Raw genomic sequence first — 15,238 nt, forward strand, 5'->3', positions numbered from 1 at the left:
TTGATCAAGATCATGACACAGAATAAAAATTTTCAAAAAATAAATATCTTGCAAGGGTTAAGAGATTCAGATGCCATAATAAGCTAAGGTATGTACATGATACACCAAAATCTTACAATTGATGGAAAAATCCCTAGGGGCTTGTATCCGGCTTGGTGTTAAACCAAGAAATTGATCCTTCAGCAATGATTGAAGTATAACAATAGAAGTTAACCAAAAAAAAGTCTGCTATCTGGTGCTTATTAGGTTATAGAACAGATGGCACCAAACACACAGTTTAGTATAAGCCTATGGAACTAACTAGGTGAGACAGTACACTTACCACACAGCCATGTATACCGTTTGTCACTCTTGAGAGACAAGAATATTTCCCTGGCATTGGGGTTGTCAAATAAATCCAGAGCAGCAAAATAGACTCGCTCATCAACACCTTGTATCTCATCCAATGCTTGAACACAGTTGGTTATAGAGAATTTGGCATTCCGTTGCTTTATAGCAGCTGTCCTCAGTTTTGAAGCAGCTGCCATTTCCAGTATAGCCCCTGCAATAACATTGTCAATTCCTCTGCGGCCTCTTTTGCGAGAACTAATTCCAGTAGGTAGAGTAGACTGAAAATTGTCTTGCCCGTCTGCCATCTCAGCCACATCATCTGACTCTGATGAGGACTCCTCCCGGTGCATGCTCAAAGGTTCTGGACAAGGATATTCATAGGGAATTCCTTCCTCATGTTCAGCTGATTGCTCATTTGTCCCATTGGCTCCTGATTCTGAGAATATTGTGCATAGCTGTTTGTAAATTGGGCAGCCAGCGCTTCTCATACTCTCAGCATCAGGATGTTCCTGGTTAGTAAGTTCCATCCAAACATTGTGATGGACAATAAATAAATAGTATAATCTGCTCCCTCCTGATCTTGGAGGAACTCCAACTATATTGTGTTTAAGGATATCATTGATGAATCTGGCTTCATGGATTTTCTGTGGAATTTTCAAGAATACACTTTTCCCTTTTGGTATTATAAGTATAACCCTGAAAATTTTGCTACAGACAGATATACCCCATGTAGCCAAGAAGCCTCCTGCTATCTCTTGAGATGAAAGAAGGTTCCTCCATCTCAGGCAGGCATAATTTTTTGCTCACAATAAGGCAACAAGTGAGAGGAGCATACCTTAATGTAGTTGTCCCATGCTTCATCCTTGGCCGTGATAATGCCTGTGTTTTCATCCCAATTAAAGTCACTTTGATCAAGAAGTGACTTGACAATGACATATTGCCTCCTCAACACAGCATACCGGTTCTTCAGTTGCTCCTTGTCCCATTTCAATCCTGTTTTCTTGAAAAAGTCATCACACATATATTTCCATGCTTTCTTTCCAAAAGAATTGTTCTGCCTATTCCCCTTTCGGACCTGGTCAACCATCAAGTCTGCAAGTATCTTAGTGAGGGATGCTGTCCACTTAGCCCTCGGCTGTTGCTCATGCTGTTGGTATGGTCTCCTCAATCGAGTGGGCCGGCTAGCCATCTGCAATACCACAGAACAAATATAAGAAAGAAGCAGAACACATAGCCAAACGCATAGCCAACATCACAAGAAACAACAATTAGGAAGGCTGCTCAAAGAATCCATATTATATGAAATATATTTTTTTTTATAGACCCTATTATATGTAATATATAGCAACTGAGAGAAGTCAATATCAACAGGTACTAGAAGTCTAGAATGACGAGTATTGGCCCATGTCCCTAAAAATTAAAGGAAAAAGGAGAAGTTGAAAATAAGCATATGTGAGTGCTGCAAAATATCTTCTTCAACCTCCAAAGCCTCCACCACCCAAAGCAGACCTCTGTCAAATTCTTCAAGAAGTGTCCCATATTTTTGAGAATCACTCCAATAGTGTTCAGTATATTATCATGCATGAGCAGGTTACAATTCTAAAGATGCAATACTCGTTAGCAAGCATGGGGCATATGGAGATTTTCATTTTACTTTTTTTCACATATAGAAGTATGAAATTTATGCCCATGTCACAAGCCAAAGCCTTGAAAAGATCACTAACAGAATACCAAATTTAGAAGCCCATTTTCTATTGGTAATGTGTCAACACCTTGACCTAGAAGATGTGGCACCAAGGCCTCATGAGTTTGCACCTTGCACCCCATGAATTCCTATTGAACAAGGCAAGGTGATGACCGAGGCTTACGAGTGATCGTATGGAGGCTTGGTGATTTCTTGAGGTGCAACACACATTGCTAGTATAGGCAACACGTGGTGTGGTTCAACACAACCAGAATTCAAGTGTGGGATTTTGGGTGGCTGGTTTTTTTTTCTTGAAAGAGGAGGAGGTTTCTGAGTGGAATTTTGATTTTTTTGGAACTTTTTTTTTTTTTTTTGGAAGGGGCTGCATGACTAAAGGTCATGATGGTGACACAAACTATGCCACATCAAAGGCACGACATGAGGAGTTTGGACATGAGCAAGGTACGATGGTGAGCCTTGCTAGCATGCTAAGCACAATGCCATGGGGTGTAGTGCAACCCTTGAGCACAATGACACCATGCATGGCTATGGCACACAGATGAGCATGCTTGACTTGGTTGGAAGGACCAGATGGATTGGCACACACATCAGCCAACATAGCAACACAAGACAATGAGCTAAGAGGGGGTTTAGCATCACGCAAATTGCAAACATGTGGACAAAGAGAGGGCTTAGCACATGAGCTGCCTAGAGACACAAGCAACGAGTGATTTATGCATGGGCTACCCAAACAACGCAAGTAGACTGATGCTCACAACATCAGTGGACTGACAGTAAACATGGCACATGAAGGGGACCTTGGTATTGGGGCAGGACCAAGGAAGGGGTTTCCAGCACTACAGGCTTGATGCTAGTGAGCAGAGAATGAGGCTAAACACTTGGCATGAGCCAAGCACATTTCTCCCATAAGAAGGTAGGTGGCAAGCACAAGTACAAGGTAGCAACTAAATCCCTAAAATGGTGGTATGGGCTATTGAGCTTAGGAACATGTGGCAGCCATGAAAAAGAAGGCATTGCATGCAGCTTGTAGCTGGCAAGACCAAAAGCAATCATGGACATGTGAAAATGGTTGAAGCTTGCAGACAAGCTGAATTTGAGTTTGAATTTTTGAATTTTAAAGGATTTGAACTTGAATTCAAATAATTTGTTCATAGAAATGTGGGCAGTTGTTGTCTGGTGATGCCTATAGATAGGTGTGCCCTCTAGCCATTCAAAGCATGAACTCACTAAGAAAGAGTGTGGGAGTGTTGCTTAAGAGAAGGCTGAGTATTCTTGTAAATTCGTTATAGATGTAATACAAGTTGGGGCAGAGTTACCCTATAGTCTCATGTTGCCTTATCCCTTTCTTGTGGCAATCTTGTGTGGGTAAACATAGGCTAGCTTAAAGGGCTTCTAAGCACTATACAATGCGAAATAAAAAAAATTGTGGGGGAACATTTGCATTTGTGACATAATGGATGTAAAGTCAAGTTTTGGCATGACTCTTGGTGCGGTGAAGGATCTCTAAAGGACCAGCTCCCAGGATTAATCAAGGTTGTTAGATTTTGTCAATAATATAGGGATTGGTTAACCAGTCAATGTTTGTGGTTTTGTTTCTTTCTTGTTTGTTTGTGTTTCCGTATACTTCGTGTGTACATAGGTTGCACCCCCTTCTTTTGTTAAACACTTATATTAGTATATTTATTCTATTTTTCCTATAAAAAAAAATATATACTAGGATATTAGGCACAGAGGGTTGATATTTTACTAGGTAAATTAATGTCTCAAATGGCAAAAAAAACCATCCTGCCTTGGAAGATAAATTACTATGAGCCATACTTGGCATTTAGGTATCCACTTCAAAGGAAACTTGCCTAAAACAACCTATAGGTGCTAAAGGTCTAACCATTTGTGTAGTGGGTCTAGAAAAACGGAGAAATGATTCTTAAATAAATTTCATAGAAACATGAAATTAAAGCAGGTGATAGAAGTAGCTAGGAACCATGGACATGGAAATTTATAAGTTCTCCATCTTGCTTAGCCTTGAAAAACATAATGTCGATTTCATTTATAGTTAATTATTTAATAATTAATAATAATGAGAAATGCATAGCTGCTAAAGGCTGAACTATTGATGTACAATAGTTCTAGAAAAAGGGAGAAATGATTCATATCTATAATTTGTCGAAACATGAAATGAAAGTAGGTGATAAAGTAGTTGGGAGACATTGGAAAGAAGAGATCTGAAATTTATTAGGTTCTCTATTTTGCTTAGTCATGAAAGACATTATGTCAATTTCATTAATAGATAATTAGTAAATAATTAATAATTATAAGAAATGCATAATTTATTATGTAATTTAACCATCATAATTTATTAATTTAGTAATTAATAATCATGAGAAATGTCATGGCATACCCTCTTTTAAAAGAATCAATATCGTTTCACACTAAAAGACTATCTGCATTCACTCACAACACCCACATCTCTAAGGGAATAGTATTTATAAGAAACATTAGCTCCCATAAGCACTCCATATCACTTGTAAAAGGTTATAGAGCCAATAACACTACATGTCTCCAATGTTAGAAGATTCCAAAGGACTGATCCTTGCATGTACAACATATAAACTACATGCAAATCAATTAGGATAGGAAACAAAACCACCTCTGCATGTTCACATCAACTCCCCCACAAAGAAATAATTTATTGATGCTCCACGTAATAACATAATAAATAAATAAATAAGGAAAAAGAGGCTAGCCAATTTCAACTCAATGCAGATAAACAGAAGAAAAAAAGGGAAGAGACAGTATAGTCACATTCCTCCTATATCCCCTAACATAACAACCAACATCATGCAAGTTCCCAGGCAACAAGGAGATTTATTCCCTTGTTTTAATTGGGTAGGACATTGGTGATCCAGTAGCTAGTTAAAAATAGGATGCTGTATGGACAGACCCCAAATTGCAGTTTAGGTTGCTCATATACACAAAACCTGCCAAATAGTTTAGAGACTCATGTAGAAACCAAATCTTAAATTTCAAATGCCAAATTCAAGTCCAAGTTTTAAAAATTGATTCTAAGTTCTGACAGTGCTTTCAACTCAACCTGTTCTCTGACAGCAAAAAAAGGGCCAGACATTAGGTAAAGGGATCTGTTGAATTGGCCCCTGAATAAAGGAATTTTCTAATAAATTTGAATTTAATCAAATGTTATCTAGTAAAATTATCCTCCAATACAAGTAAAGAAGGGTGCACATATGCATAAAGATTAGCCAAAATTCAGGTACATGTTACTGGAGTTTTTAACATTCTAGTCCATATATTTATATAATCTCCCATGGAAAATGTATTAGAAATAGAATTGTCATATTTAAGAGCCTAAACTTTTACGAACCCAAATTCAGCTCTGTATGAAAGAGAAGAATTAAAAAAAGAAAAAAGAAAACAACAACAACAAACAAACAAAACAAAACAAACAAAAAACATCATATCATATCAGGAAGTAAGAAAAAGACTATCTCAAGAACCGCACTTGATGAAATAAAATAGTATATTAAAGGTTGTAACACCCACAGTGTGTTTGCTTGTATACCTGGTTTCAACACACGCTCAAAATTGTAGGCAAGTTTGAAAGAGGTGGAATTCCATTAACACGGGCAATGTAAGGCAATTATTTCGAACAAAGTTGAATAGAAATCATCTTTTGAGAGACCCGCAAAAGGAGGAAAAAGAAACTTGACATTAGCTTTCTATACAGTAAAGATGGGCATTTCTCTTAAAAGAGAGCAGCAACAGGAGGAGAGAGGATCCTGCGCTGGGGTGTCTATGTGCTATAGGTATAGATGTCTGATATGCACGGAGGCAGGCGGTAGCCGTTTGAGAGTTAAAAGTCCTTATGAGAATACAGTAAGGGCTAAGTTTGATTGAATAGAAATCAATTATTTAGTTAATCCTAGCACCAAATTAGCCTATCCTTGAATTCTACAGCGAACTTTGGGTGGGGGAAGGGGAAGAAAAGGGATTGACACAAAATTCGAATTTCATTGAGAGGGAATTTGGGTATTTGAACTCCGCCCAGACGGGATAGAGTTTAGAAGGCATTGAGCCAAAGGTTGAAATAGAAACAGGAGAGCATCCCCAATCGGTTCTCAATTCACACATTCAGCTTCCTCCTCTGTTTCTCTAAACCTTGCAATCTCTGTTCATCATCCAACAATCAATATAAAACCCTCAAAAAACTCTTGGGATTCTGTCATACAAGGTTCCTTAATTCTATGAGAAGAAGAAGGGAAAATGAGTTTTGGATTAGGGTTAGAGTTAGGGTTAGGTTTAGGGTTACCTGGAGGAAGATGCCGTAACCGTTTGTTTCGTCTCTGTTCCTCCCGCGCTCTCGCTCCCTGTCTCTTCCTCACTTGAAGCCAGCGGTGAAAACCAAACCCATTTTTTTCAAACTGAAAAACAAATAAAATATAATAAGTTTACTGGTTGAAGTTTACCTTAATTATTAAAATTTCAAAATTTTCTCAAATCTATATATAAAAAATATTAAATTTGAATCATTAAAAGGAAAAAAGAGATCGATAGATACATCGTGTGGGCCCCGTTCCATGAAAGTAAAATATAATAATAATAATAATAATAATAAATTTGAAATTTGATTTATTAAAAAATTAAATAAATTTTAAAATATAAAAAAGCCATATATTTTTATATATTTAAATTTTATATAAATAAAATAAATATATAAAAATAATTTATCTCTTTTTTTTTCTTTCTAATTTTCTTTTTATTCTTTTCTTATATACTTGCTATTAAATTTCCTAAGAAAAAAAAATATATATATATAGAATTCAAATTTCTTTTTTTATGATAAATATGACAAATTGAATAAAATATATTAAGCAATTTGGAAATTTTAATATTTAAATAAAATAAATAAACTCCAAATTATTCCGATATTTATTTCCTTTAATATCTGGGAGCTAGTCTCCACCAAATTACCAACTCTTTCTTTTGACTTTTTGGTTAAAAGCCCTGGAAATGCTGAGGTCTCATCAATGAAAACTAGATGTCAAAATTTTAGAAGAAAAATAAGAAAGAAAGAAATAAGAGAGGAGAAAATTTTGTATCCTTGGTAGGTGGGAGGGATGAGATTATCCCTTTCAAATATAAATCTTCAGTAGTGTCAAAATTGGTAACCATACAAAATGTCAAAGGGAGAGAGATATAAAATAGAGAGTATGAAAAATGAAACCCGATCATCTTATTGAAGGAATCATCAGAGTCTATTTCAACTTTCTTTACAGTGACAGCATCAGTGGATTTGGATGTCATATCCTCTCCATTGGTAGAGCAGGTTAATATCTGTCAGCACCATGGAAAACAAAAGAAGAAAATAATGCTCAACACAAGGAAAAATTACACTGAAACAGATACCAAAATCTTATCTAAGAGGGTCCGAGCCATAACTGTACCAGCTTATCCTGTCAATTTTTTATCCTGCAACAAGTGCTTGATGGGTTGTCCCAGAGATGCAGTCTGCATCTGAATTTTTCCTGAAATGCTGTTGTGCCACTAATTTTCCATGTGCTGGGCCATATGAGCTTACCGTTTACCATCCATGTGGACTCCAGAATAACAAATGCAAATTCAGTGAAGGCCATTCGGAAATATGCAAGTAGAATATCAAAGTGGCCAATATCAGGAAAATGCAACAAAAGGCCTCTATTTCACTAGGCAGTTACTGTGCACTTTCAGTTCTCCAAACCATTGGAACCTTTAGATGGCAAGGATAGTATGTTTTGCCAAGGTTTTCCTTTGTGGGTTAACACACCATGTTTGTATTACATAATGGTCTTCAACTTGCCGACTGGCATGGATTCCCTGCATTTCCAGGGTAACTTGTATAATGGAGAATGCCTCAAATCAGATATGCTTTTGAACTGAAAATACTAACTGATCTGGGCAAAGTCAAATTGAGCTACTTTACAGGTTGAGAGATATACAGAGGCCCAACTTGCTACTGAAGTCACTCATGGTGCTTACCAATCTTCTATTTCATCATCAGAAATCTCATTTTCCTTTTCATCCAAAATCATACTATCATTGTCATCAAGTTCTGTCTCATTGCCCTGTATTAATGCCTGATAATCTTCAAAACCCCCAGATGCTCCATATCTAAGCCATTTAAATATAGGTATATACTCAGTAGCAATAACTGATACATTAGATGTGCTCAAAGCAACCAATCTCTGGCCTAGTATCTCACACTGTAATCACAATCAGAAGGCAAATTGAAAACATTATAAGCGAAGTTATAATAATTGCCACCAGAATTTAATTTGCAACTTGCTTCATGAGCATGAAACCAGTTAATGATTTTCTTGGGTATTGCCCCTGAAGGAGGAAGAAATTTATTTGTAACCCACCTTATTATGTAGTGAGGATTGCTCAACCTGCCAGAGCTTTGGGCGGCGAATAGCATGCCACCTGCAAGCCCAAAAAAAATTGGTGATGAAGTTCTACTTGTTATTGTTTATACAAAAGTAATTAATTCAAGCATATAAGGACCTGGAAGCCAATGGGTGTGAATTTCCAAATAGCACTCCACGGGCAGCAACTGAAGCAGCAGCTGATTGTAGAACATTCCCTGCCTCATAACTTGTGGCTAACATTCCACGATGAGCAGCAAGAAGGAAGTCAGAATCACTTAAATATGAAGCCACAGCTGATGCATCATCAATTGCTTCCTCACTCAGAAAATCTAAAACTGCAAGCAAATTGCACGCAATAGCATTGGAAAACTGTGGCATCTGAATAGGAAAAAATCCAACAGCAACACAAGTTGCCAACATTTTGCTGCCTCTCATTCATGTACCAATGAATTTTTTCCTCTTAAACTTTTACAACATTACAGTAGATGAACTCAGTAGTGAATAAGGCAGCTGCAACGTAGCTCATCCACAATTCACAAATTTATATCACTTTTCAAGTTATGGCTGATGGGATTATCATCTGGGTGAGCTATGGTTTCCTAGAAATTTTGAATAGTCAAATTTTTCTAACTGAATTTCAACAAATGATTATAATCCTTTATTTATTTTTATTTTTTTTATAGGTCATAATCCTAATTTTTTTTATTCAAATCATTGTTTCAGAAAGTTCAACCAAATTTTCTACAGTTCACAAATTTCTCATTTTTTCCTTATGTGAAATTAAGATTAGAGCCTTCATGTGATCTGCCAACAAACCAACAAACAATTTTTCTGGTTTTAGAGTTTACACATGTTGGAGTGTATAATATACATTGTGGACCCAAATTCTAAAAGTTTTAGCTTGTAGGAAAATTGGCTGTCCAACATAAGTTTTTAGAAAAATCTGGTTGTCCAATATAGTATAAAAGCCTCATTGGGTGAGAGGTCATGTGTTCGAACCTTACCGCATGTTTATTTCCCCCACTTGATTAAGCCCAAAGGAGGATGTTTGTGGTCTGTTTATCTGTGGGTTTGTGTATGCCTATGTCTTTCTCCACATGTGGATATGGGATCACAAGGGAGAATGTTAGAGTGCATGATATACATAGAAAGCTTAAGATTGTAGGAAATTTGTTTGTCCAACAATGCACACACATGCATGACAAAAACTTCAATACACATCCTCAAATGTTGCTCACCACATTAACAGTTAAAGAAAATCAAAACAGTGAATTATAAAGGAATAATAAGTGAAGAATCACAGTCACTTCAGTTATTTGTAAGCTCAGCAAGAATCCTGAATGCTTCCACATAACAGTTTTTGAGTATAAACAGCAGAACGTTACAATCCTAAATAATGATGGAAAAAAATATTCAAGAAGAGAGCAACTTGAAGCTCACCATTTTCATGCAGAAAATCAACAACAGGTCTTGCTTGCACATGTGCTTGACAAAGAACCCTTTCTGGAGCATCCATTTTTAACGGTAATCTTGTCAATCTTTCCCTCACAAGAAATGCTTCCTGGCCTTCAATACAAGAACAGGAGCTTAAAAAAGAGGATAAAACAAGTACATGATACTAAAACTCACCAAATTTTGTACCCACAGCTCCTATTGGAGGCACTACAAAATGAACTTGTTCCTCCAGAATTAGCAATTTTATCAAAATCAAACTGGCAAACCAGTGACCCAGAAGTGCCAGTCTGGGATGACCACTGGGTCCTTTAGGCCTCAAACCCAAACAGAGGATGAATCTTTAATTAAAAAAATTGCAAAGATCATGAATCATAGGACTTGAACCATGCATGTCAAGAGTGCAAAATCAGGACAGACCTGGGGCAATTGCATTTTCACTCTCTCTTTTGTTATGCAGAAATTTTCCCAGGGCATGAAATAGGGAAAGTGTTTCATCTCTGCCAAAGGGTAAAGAAAATCCATCATCCAAAGGATTGAGCTCATCTGATTTTTCTTTCGAATAAGTGCGGGCAGGCTCGGAAAAAGATAAAGAAAGCATCGGGTCTGGTTTCAGACAGAAGTATTGTAAAGATGTAATTGCATGTCTGACATCACCTCCGCTAGATCTTGCTATTAGATCAATCTGATCAGCAGTCACACCACACTGCTCTTGTCTGCATATTTTAGAAAGTGTCTTCTTAATGGAGTTACTTGTGATGGGATTGAAAGCAATCTGAAATTTCCACAACCAGTTTAAAATGAGCATTTAATAATGAGAAAATAGGGAACACCAAATCAAACGGGTCAAACAATGCAACCTTACAAGCCCCAGCATTCTCCAGAGACAACTGAAGTTCTTCCAAGCAACGGGCGGTGGCAATGTTGTCTGCAGAGTCAGCTTTACCATAATCGGTGATCAATATAGCCGTTGGAATCTGAGTTGATTGCGCAAGAAGTTGCAAGCAGTTGCGAAGTCTTCTATAAGAAGCATTTCCATTGGTCACAGGAAGATCATCAATTAAAAGTATGACGGATGATTTGGATTCTCCAGCAAAGGACGGTGGGATTAAACCATATTTCCTCATCCTCTCAACAAAACTTTCAAACTCATCCAACTTAGATGTGTAGCGTATCCCTAGTTATGTCATATAACATGGTCACTATGAGAAAATAACAATCTTATAATAATTTGTGCACCCATAATTTCTTAGCAATATAACAGAAACTGCCAACAATATAGTCCCTACAAGGAAAAAATCTTTTAACCTCTAGGACATTAAAAAAAAGATAAGACTTATTAAGTATTGTTGCAGTTTGAGCCCCAAATTTGGATTTACCAAAAGCAATTATGAATCAGTAGAAATTGCCAAAAAAAATATATGCCGCATAATAATTAACTCCCACTGCTAAAAGATGTCAACCACTTCTCTGTTTTTAGATACCTATATGTTCACCATACAGAGTGCACACCATTCTACTTATTCAAAAGCAATAATTAAACCGTGGCATCCCATTCATCTTACAAGGGAGATAGTTGGTCAACTAGATGTGACATGCATATAATTCTGATATCCAATAAACATTGCAGTGAACTTTGGGAGAGAAAACAAACTAAAATTCCTGCATTCTGCCATTAGGTGGGATGCAGGGTCAGGCTGGGCAGATAGCCAATTTACTGTTCAATGCATTGCAATGAGCAATTCCAATCTCAAAAGAATGGGATCCACAGAAACATCATATAAGTTGAGCAATGAAGCACCGACTTTTGCAATGTCCCCAGCCTGACCTAAGCATGCCTCTAGTTACTCAATGAAAAACATTTAAGTGCAATACCTGAATTTGTGTTATGCAGATGTTCTTGCCATATAGTAGGAATAGGCGTGTTCCATTCACATAATCTCGCTCCAAGATGAGACGCAATGGCATGGATAGTTGCCTACAAGGTTTGATTCATAATTCTTTAGAATGTCAGTGGGTTATGCTTATAAGAGCAGTACAAAACTAAACTAAACCCTTTGCAGTATTCTTATTTATTTATCAACATAAAACTTTCTTCTACAAATTGAAGCTAGAACAATTTGCAAGGAAAATTGCAATTTTATCAATATAATTCCAGGTTATGCTTTTAAGAGGCTTATGTGAATACCCATACACGACATCAAGCAACAATACTTGAGTTCAAGTTATGCCCAACATGAGAATATCATTTAGGACATGGAAAAACAGAGCTACAACATACAGATTTCCCAACTCCAGCTTGTCCAGTGATGACAAGAAGATTGCACATTTCTTCCTGTAAACAACAACAAGAACTTGAGCCACAATCTTAATGGAATACAATAAGCCTCAGAAATGGAAGAAAAGGAAACAAAACTAATGCAAATATGAGCACTTTAATGTTTATAATTTTAGTTACATAACAGCTTTGTCCATCACAATAACCTTAAGAATCTTCACTTTTATGCATTATCATGGGTCTCGAAACAACAGAACATGGACCAATGCTGGTTATGTTCCCAAGTCCATGTGCTGGAGGCAACTTACCCCTGTAGGAGATTGAATTAACTTGTACATCTGTGTTATAAAGTGCAATACATGAAATCTATAATCACCGCATTTTTAGGAATTATTGGTTCATAATAAGCATCATCACAATCATCATTCAACTGGGCCCAAATATCTGGGTCAGCAGGATGAATTCTGCTAACAATTCCATACCATTTTAAGCCACCTTGAAAGACACCAGCAGTATCAGCAAAGATTTTGACAATTCTTACAACATTGCCAATCTTAGTTGAAATTAACAACCCAAAGCAAACCTTTAAATCAGCATAATTCTATAGTCACTTGTGTCATAATTAAAAAAAAAAGTTATATTTTGAAAGGCCTTCATAAGAAGAACCCAAGCTCAAAAATGGCAAATAAAAATCAGACATCCATAATCCATTCCATGGGAATTTACTAGATCCTAAACACCCCATCACAATCTAGTTCCCGACTCAGCAAAATTCAGTGTCTTTACTGAAACTATAGAAATATAGAATCTCAAAACTAGTTTTCTCATGCTTAATGGAGGAATGAAGCATGTCAAAATAAGTAATATTGTTGTAATACCCTTGAAGTTCTCAATCTTTTCTCAAACCATACTGTAACTTCTTCAACCTGCAAAAGCAAGGACATGATCTGTCACTAAAACATTCATATTTGTAAAACAACACAAACTGACTAAAATACTCCTGTTTGTGAAACAACATAAACTAACTTGACCTTTTTCTTGTGAACAGCAAGTTCCTCCAAGGATCGAGGTTTATATTTATCAACCCATAACTCCTTTCCTCCACACCTACTAGAACCTGATTCGTGTTTCAACTATCTTTCAGCTAAAATGGCTCAGAGATCAACGAGAAATAAATGGATTACAAGAAGTCTCACACCACAATGTGGAATTCATAACTTTAATTTGAATCAGTAAATATATCATTTGAAACACCAATACCAGCTCCATAGATTTTGCTTAAACATAAAAAACATTCCAAACCTGATCTCCTAAGCTTCTAGTATATAGGGACATAAATTGGTTTTATATCAAATAAACATCATTATGCATTGGCATGTGGATAAGTTGCATCATGGCCCTAAATGTGAAAGATGATGATGATAATAATATCAGTTTACAAAGAGATTCTGCCTCCAACAAGCACAGAATGAATGCAGAACAGTCCACAATGTGCTAGGGAAAATAAGCTACAGCTTCAAGCCAATTGCAATTTATTTCAGAAGAAGAAACTATGAGAATAGCATACCAGCAGATACCTTGAAACCTGTAAGCCCTTCACCAAATTCTTCACAAAACAATCTCATCTGCAACATACAATGTCAAACTGCAAATTGTAAGTACTCTAAGAGAAAACATCAGATTACAGAACAACCCAATTCTCTTAATGAAATGATATTAAGAATCTGCAAATCATAAACTTTCATTTAAGCTGTATGCATGCAATACTTGTTTGTATGCCACTGAAGAACCTGTTCTTCAAATATAGTACGCATGTAAAGCAAAACCTACTCCACAAAACAAGCAAATCATCATTGGATTCACATAGAACATAGATTTCGAAACGTATAATCATTTTGTGATTTTTTTCCTCCACTAATTTCTTCCATGAAAAAATACTTCTTTCTATGCTTCGACTAAGGGTTATAACTGATTGTCAAATCGTTATAAATTCGACATGAGTAGACCCACAGTCTCAATTCACTCTATCAGCACAAACTCATTTCTTTTCCAGACTTCATTACCGACCAAAACAAACAAACCAGGTTCAGTTTGGACCAATTCCAAACCAGCGAGAACGATTCAACCATGTTCACCAATCCACAACACATTTATTAAATATATTAAACATATTAAACATATTAAATACCTCATCGAACACACTGGAATCTCTACACAAGCGAGACTGAGAACCAGAAATCCGAGCCTTCTTCGCTCCGCTAGGGTTTTTACGCCTCGATTTGCACCTCGAATAACCCCGCTTTGAATTGAATGAACCATCTTTTTCTTCATCCTCCGATGAAGAAACCACAATGGTGCTCCTCTTGCTCATTACTGTCACCACTGAAACCCTGCTCTGTTATGCTTCCGTACCGATGATTTCAGCTGCAATTTAACAAAAACCCTAGAACAGCATGGAGCTTCTTCAACGAAACCCTACATTGAGAATCGTAAAGAGAGTACCGAGACTTCAAAAACAGAGGAACCGAGATCGTAGATTGGAGACCAAAGTTGCTGGGAATCTAATATATAGAGAGAGGGCTCGCGGGTTCGAAAAAACGCGGGTGTTTATCAATTATCATAGCGTAGCCGAGAAGCCGATGGAAATTAATAATGCTACGGTGCATCGCGGTCTATTTTAATAGCTGTAAATCACCAACCTGATGGAAAATTTATTTTATTTAAAATAATAGTCACAATCATGAACCCTTGAATAACAAAAAGTCTTATCATAAGATTCATAACTAACCAAAATATTTACTAAAAAGGAATTTCCATTGGACATAAGAAATAGGGAGAATAATGTAATAGTCTCCTATCTATAAATAAATAAATTTTTTTAAACTTTGAATTTTTGCTTTTGAAGTTCATTCATTTTGGAGAAAATAATCCTTAAAAATGCACTTAAATAATAAAAAATCCTTAATATGTCAAAATTACCCTCATCATCCGAATTTCAGCAGTAGATTATCACCAATTTTATTTTATTTTTTTACTTTTACATCACTCACCACT

General features: G+C 36.4%; 2 protein-coding genes across 4 annotated transcripts; both read right to left on the reverse strand.

The window, feature by feature from the left end:
* Window positions 1-46: 46 nt before the first annotated feature.
* Window positions 47-6,544, reverse strand: LOC109122502 (L10-interacting MYB domain-containing protein). The gene is made up of 3 exons (XM_019219439.2): window positions 6,360-6,544; window positions 1,166-1,519; window positions 47-839 (listed from the first exon to the last, which is right to left on the reverse strand). The coding sequence occupies exons 2-3, from the start codon at window positions 1,517-1,519 to the stop codon at window positions 297-299; spliced, it is 897 nt and encodes a 298-aa protein (XP_019074984.1). The 5' UTR covers window positions 6,360-6,544; the 3' UTR covers window positions 47-296.
* Window positions 6,545-7,261: 717 nt separating this feature from the next.
* LOC100255852 (cell cycle checkpoint protein RAD17) lies at window positions 7,262-14,825 on the reverse strand. 3 transcript variants are annotated; one of them, XM_019219436.2, is made up of 12 exons: window positions 14,373-14,825; window positions 13,752-13,809; window positions 13,216-13,301; window positions 13,063-13,110; window positions 12,188-12,241; window positions 11,782-11,884; window positions 10,767-11,083; window positions 10,327-10,681; window positions 9,895-10,020; window positions 8,591-8,789; window positions 8,449-8,509; window positions 7,262-8,289 (listed from the first exon to the last, which is right to left on the reverse strand). In XM_019219436.2, the coding sequence occupies exons 1-12, from the start codon at window positions 14,553-14,555 to the stop codon at window positions 8,062-8,064; spliced, it is 1,818 nt and encodes a 605-aa protein (XP_019074981.1). In that variant the 5' UTR covers window positions 14,556-14,825; the 3' UTR covers window positions 7,262-8,061. The 3 variants fall into 3 exon arrangements, with proteins under 3 accessions (XP_019074981.1, XP_019074983.1, XP_019074982.1); XM_019219438.2 differs by having other exon boundaries at window positions 8,591-8,687; window positions 14,373-14,819; XM_019219437.2 differs by lacking the exon at window positions 12,188-12,241 and having other exon boundaries at window positions 14,373-14,819.
* Between the last annotated feature and the right edge of the window lie 413 nt (window positions 14,826-15,238).

Source organism: Vitis vinifera, chromosome 4, assembly GCF_030704535.1.
Source record: "Vitis vinifera cultivar Pinot Noir 40024 chromosome 4, ASM3070453v1".
In the NCBI taxonomy this organism is placed as follows: Eukaryota; Viridiplantae; Streptophyta; class Magnoliopsida; order Vitales; family Vitaceae; genus Vitis; species Vitis vinifera.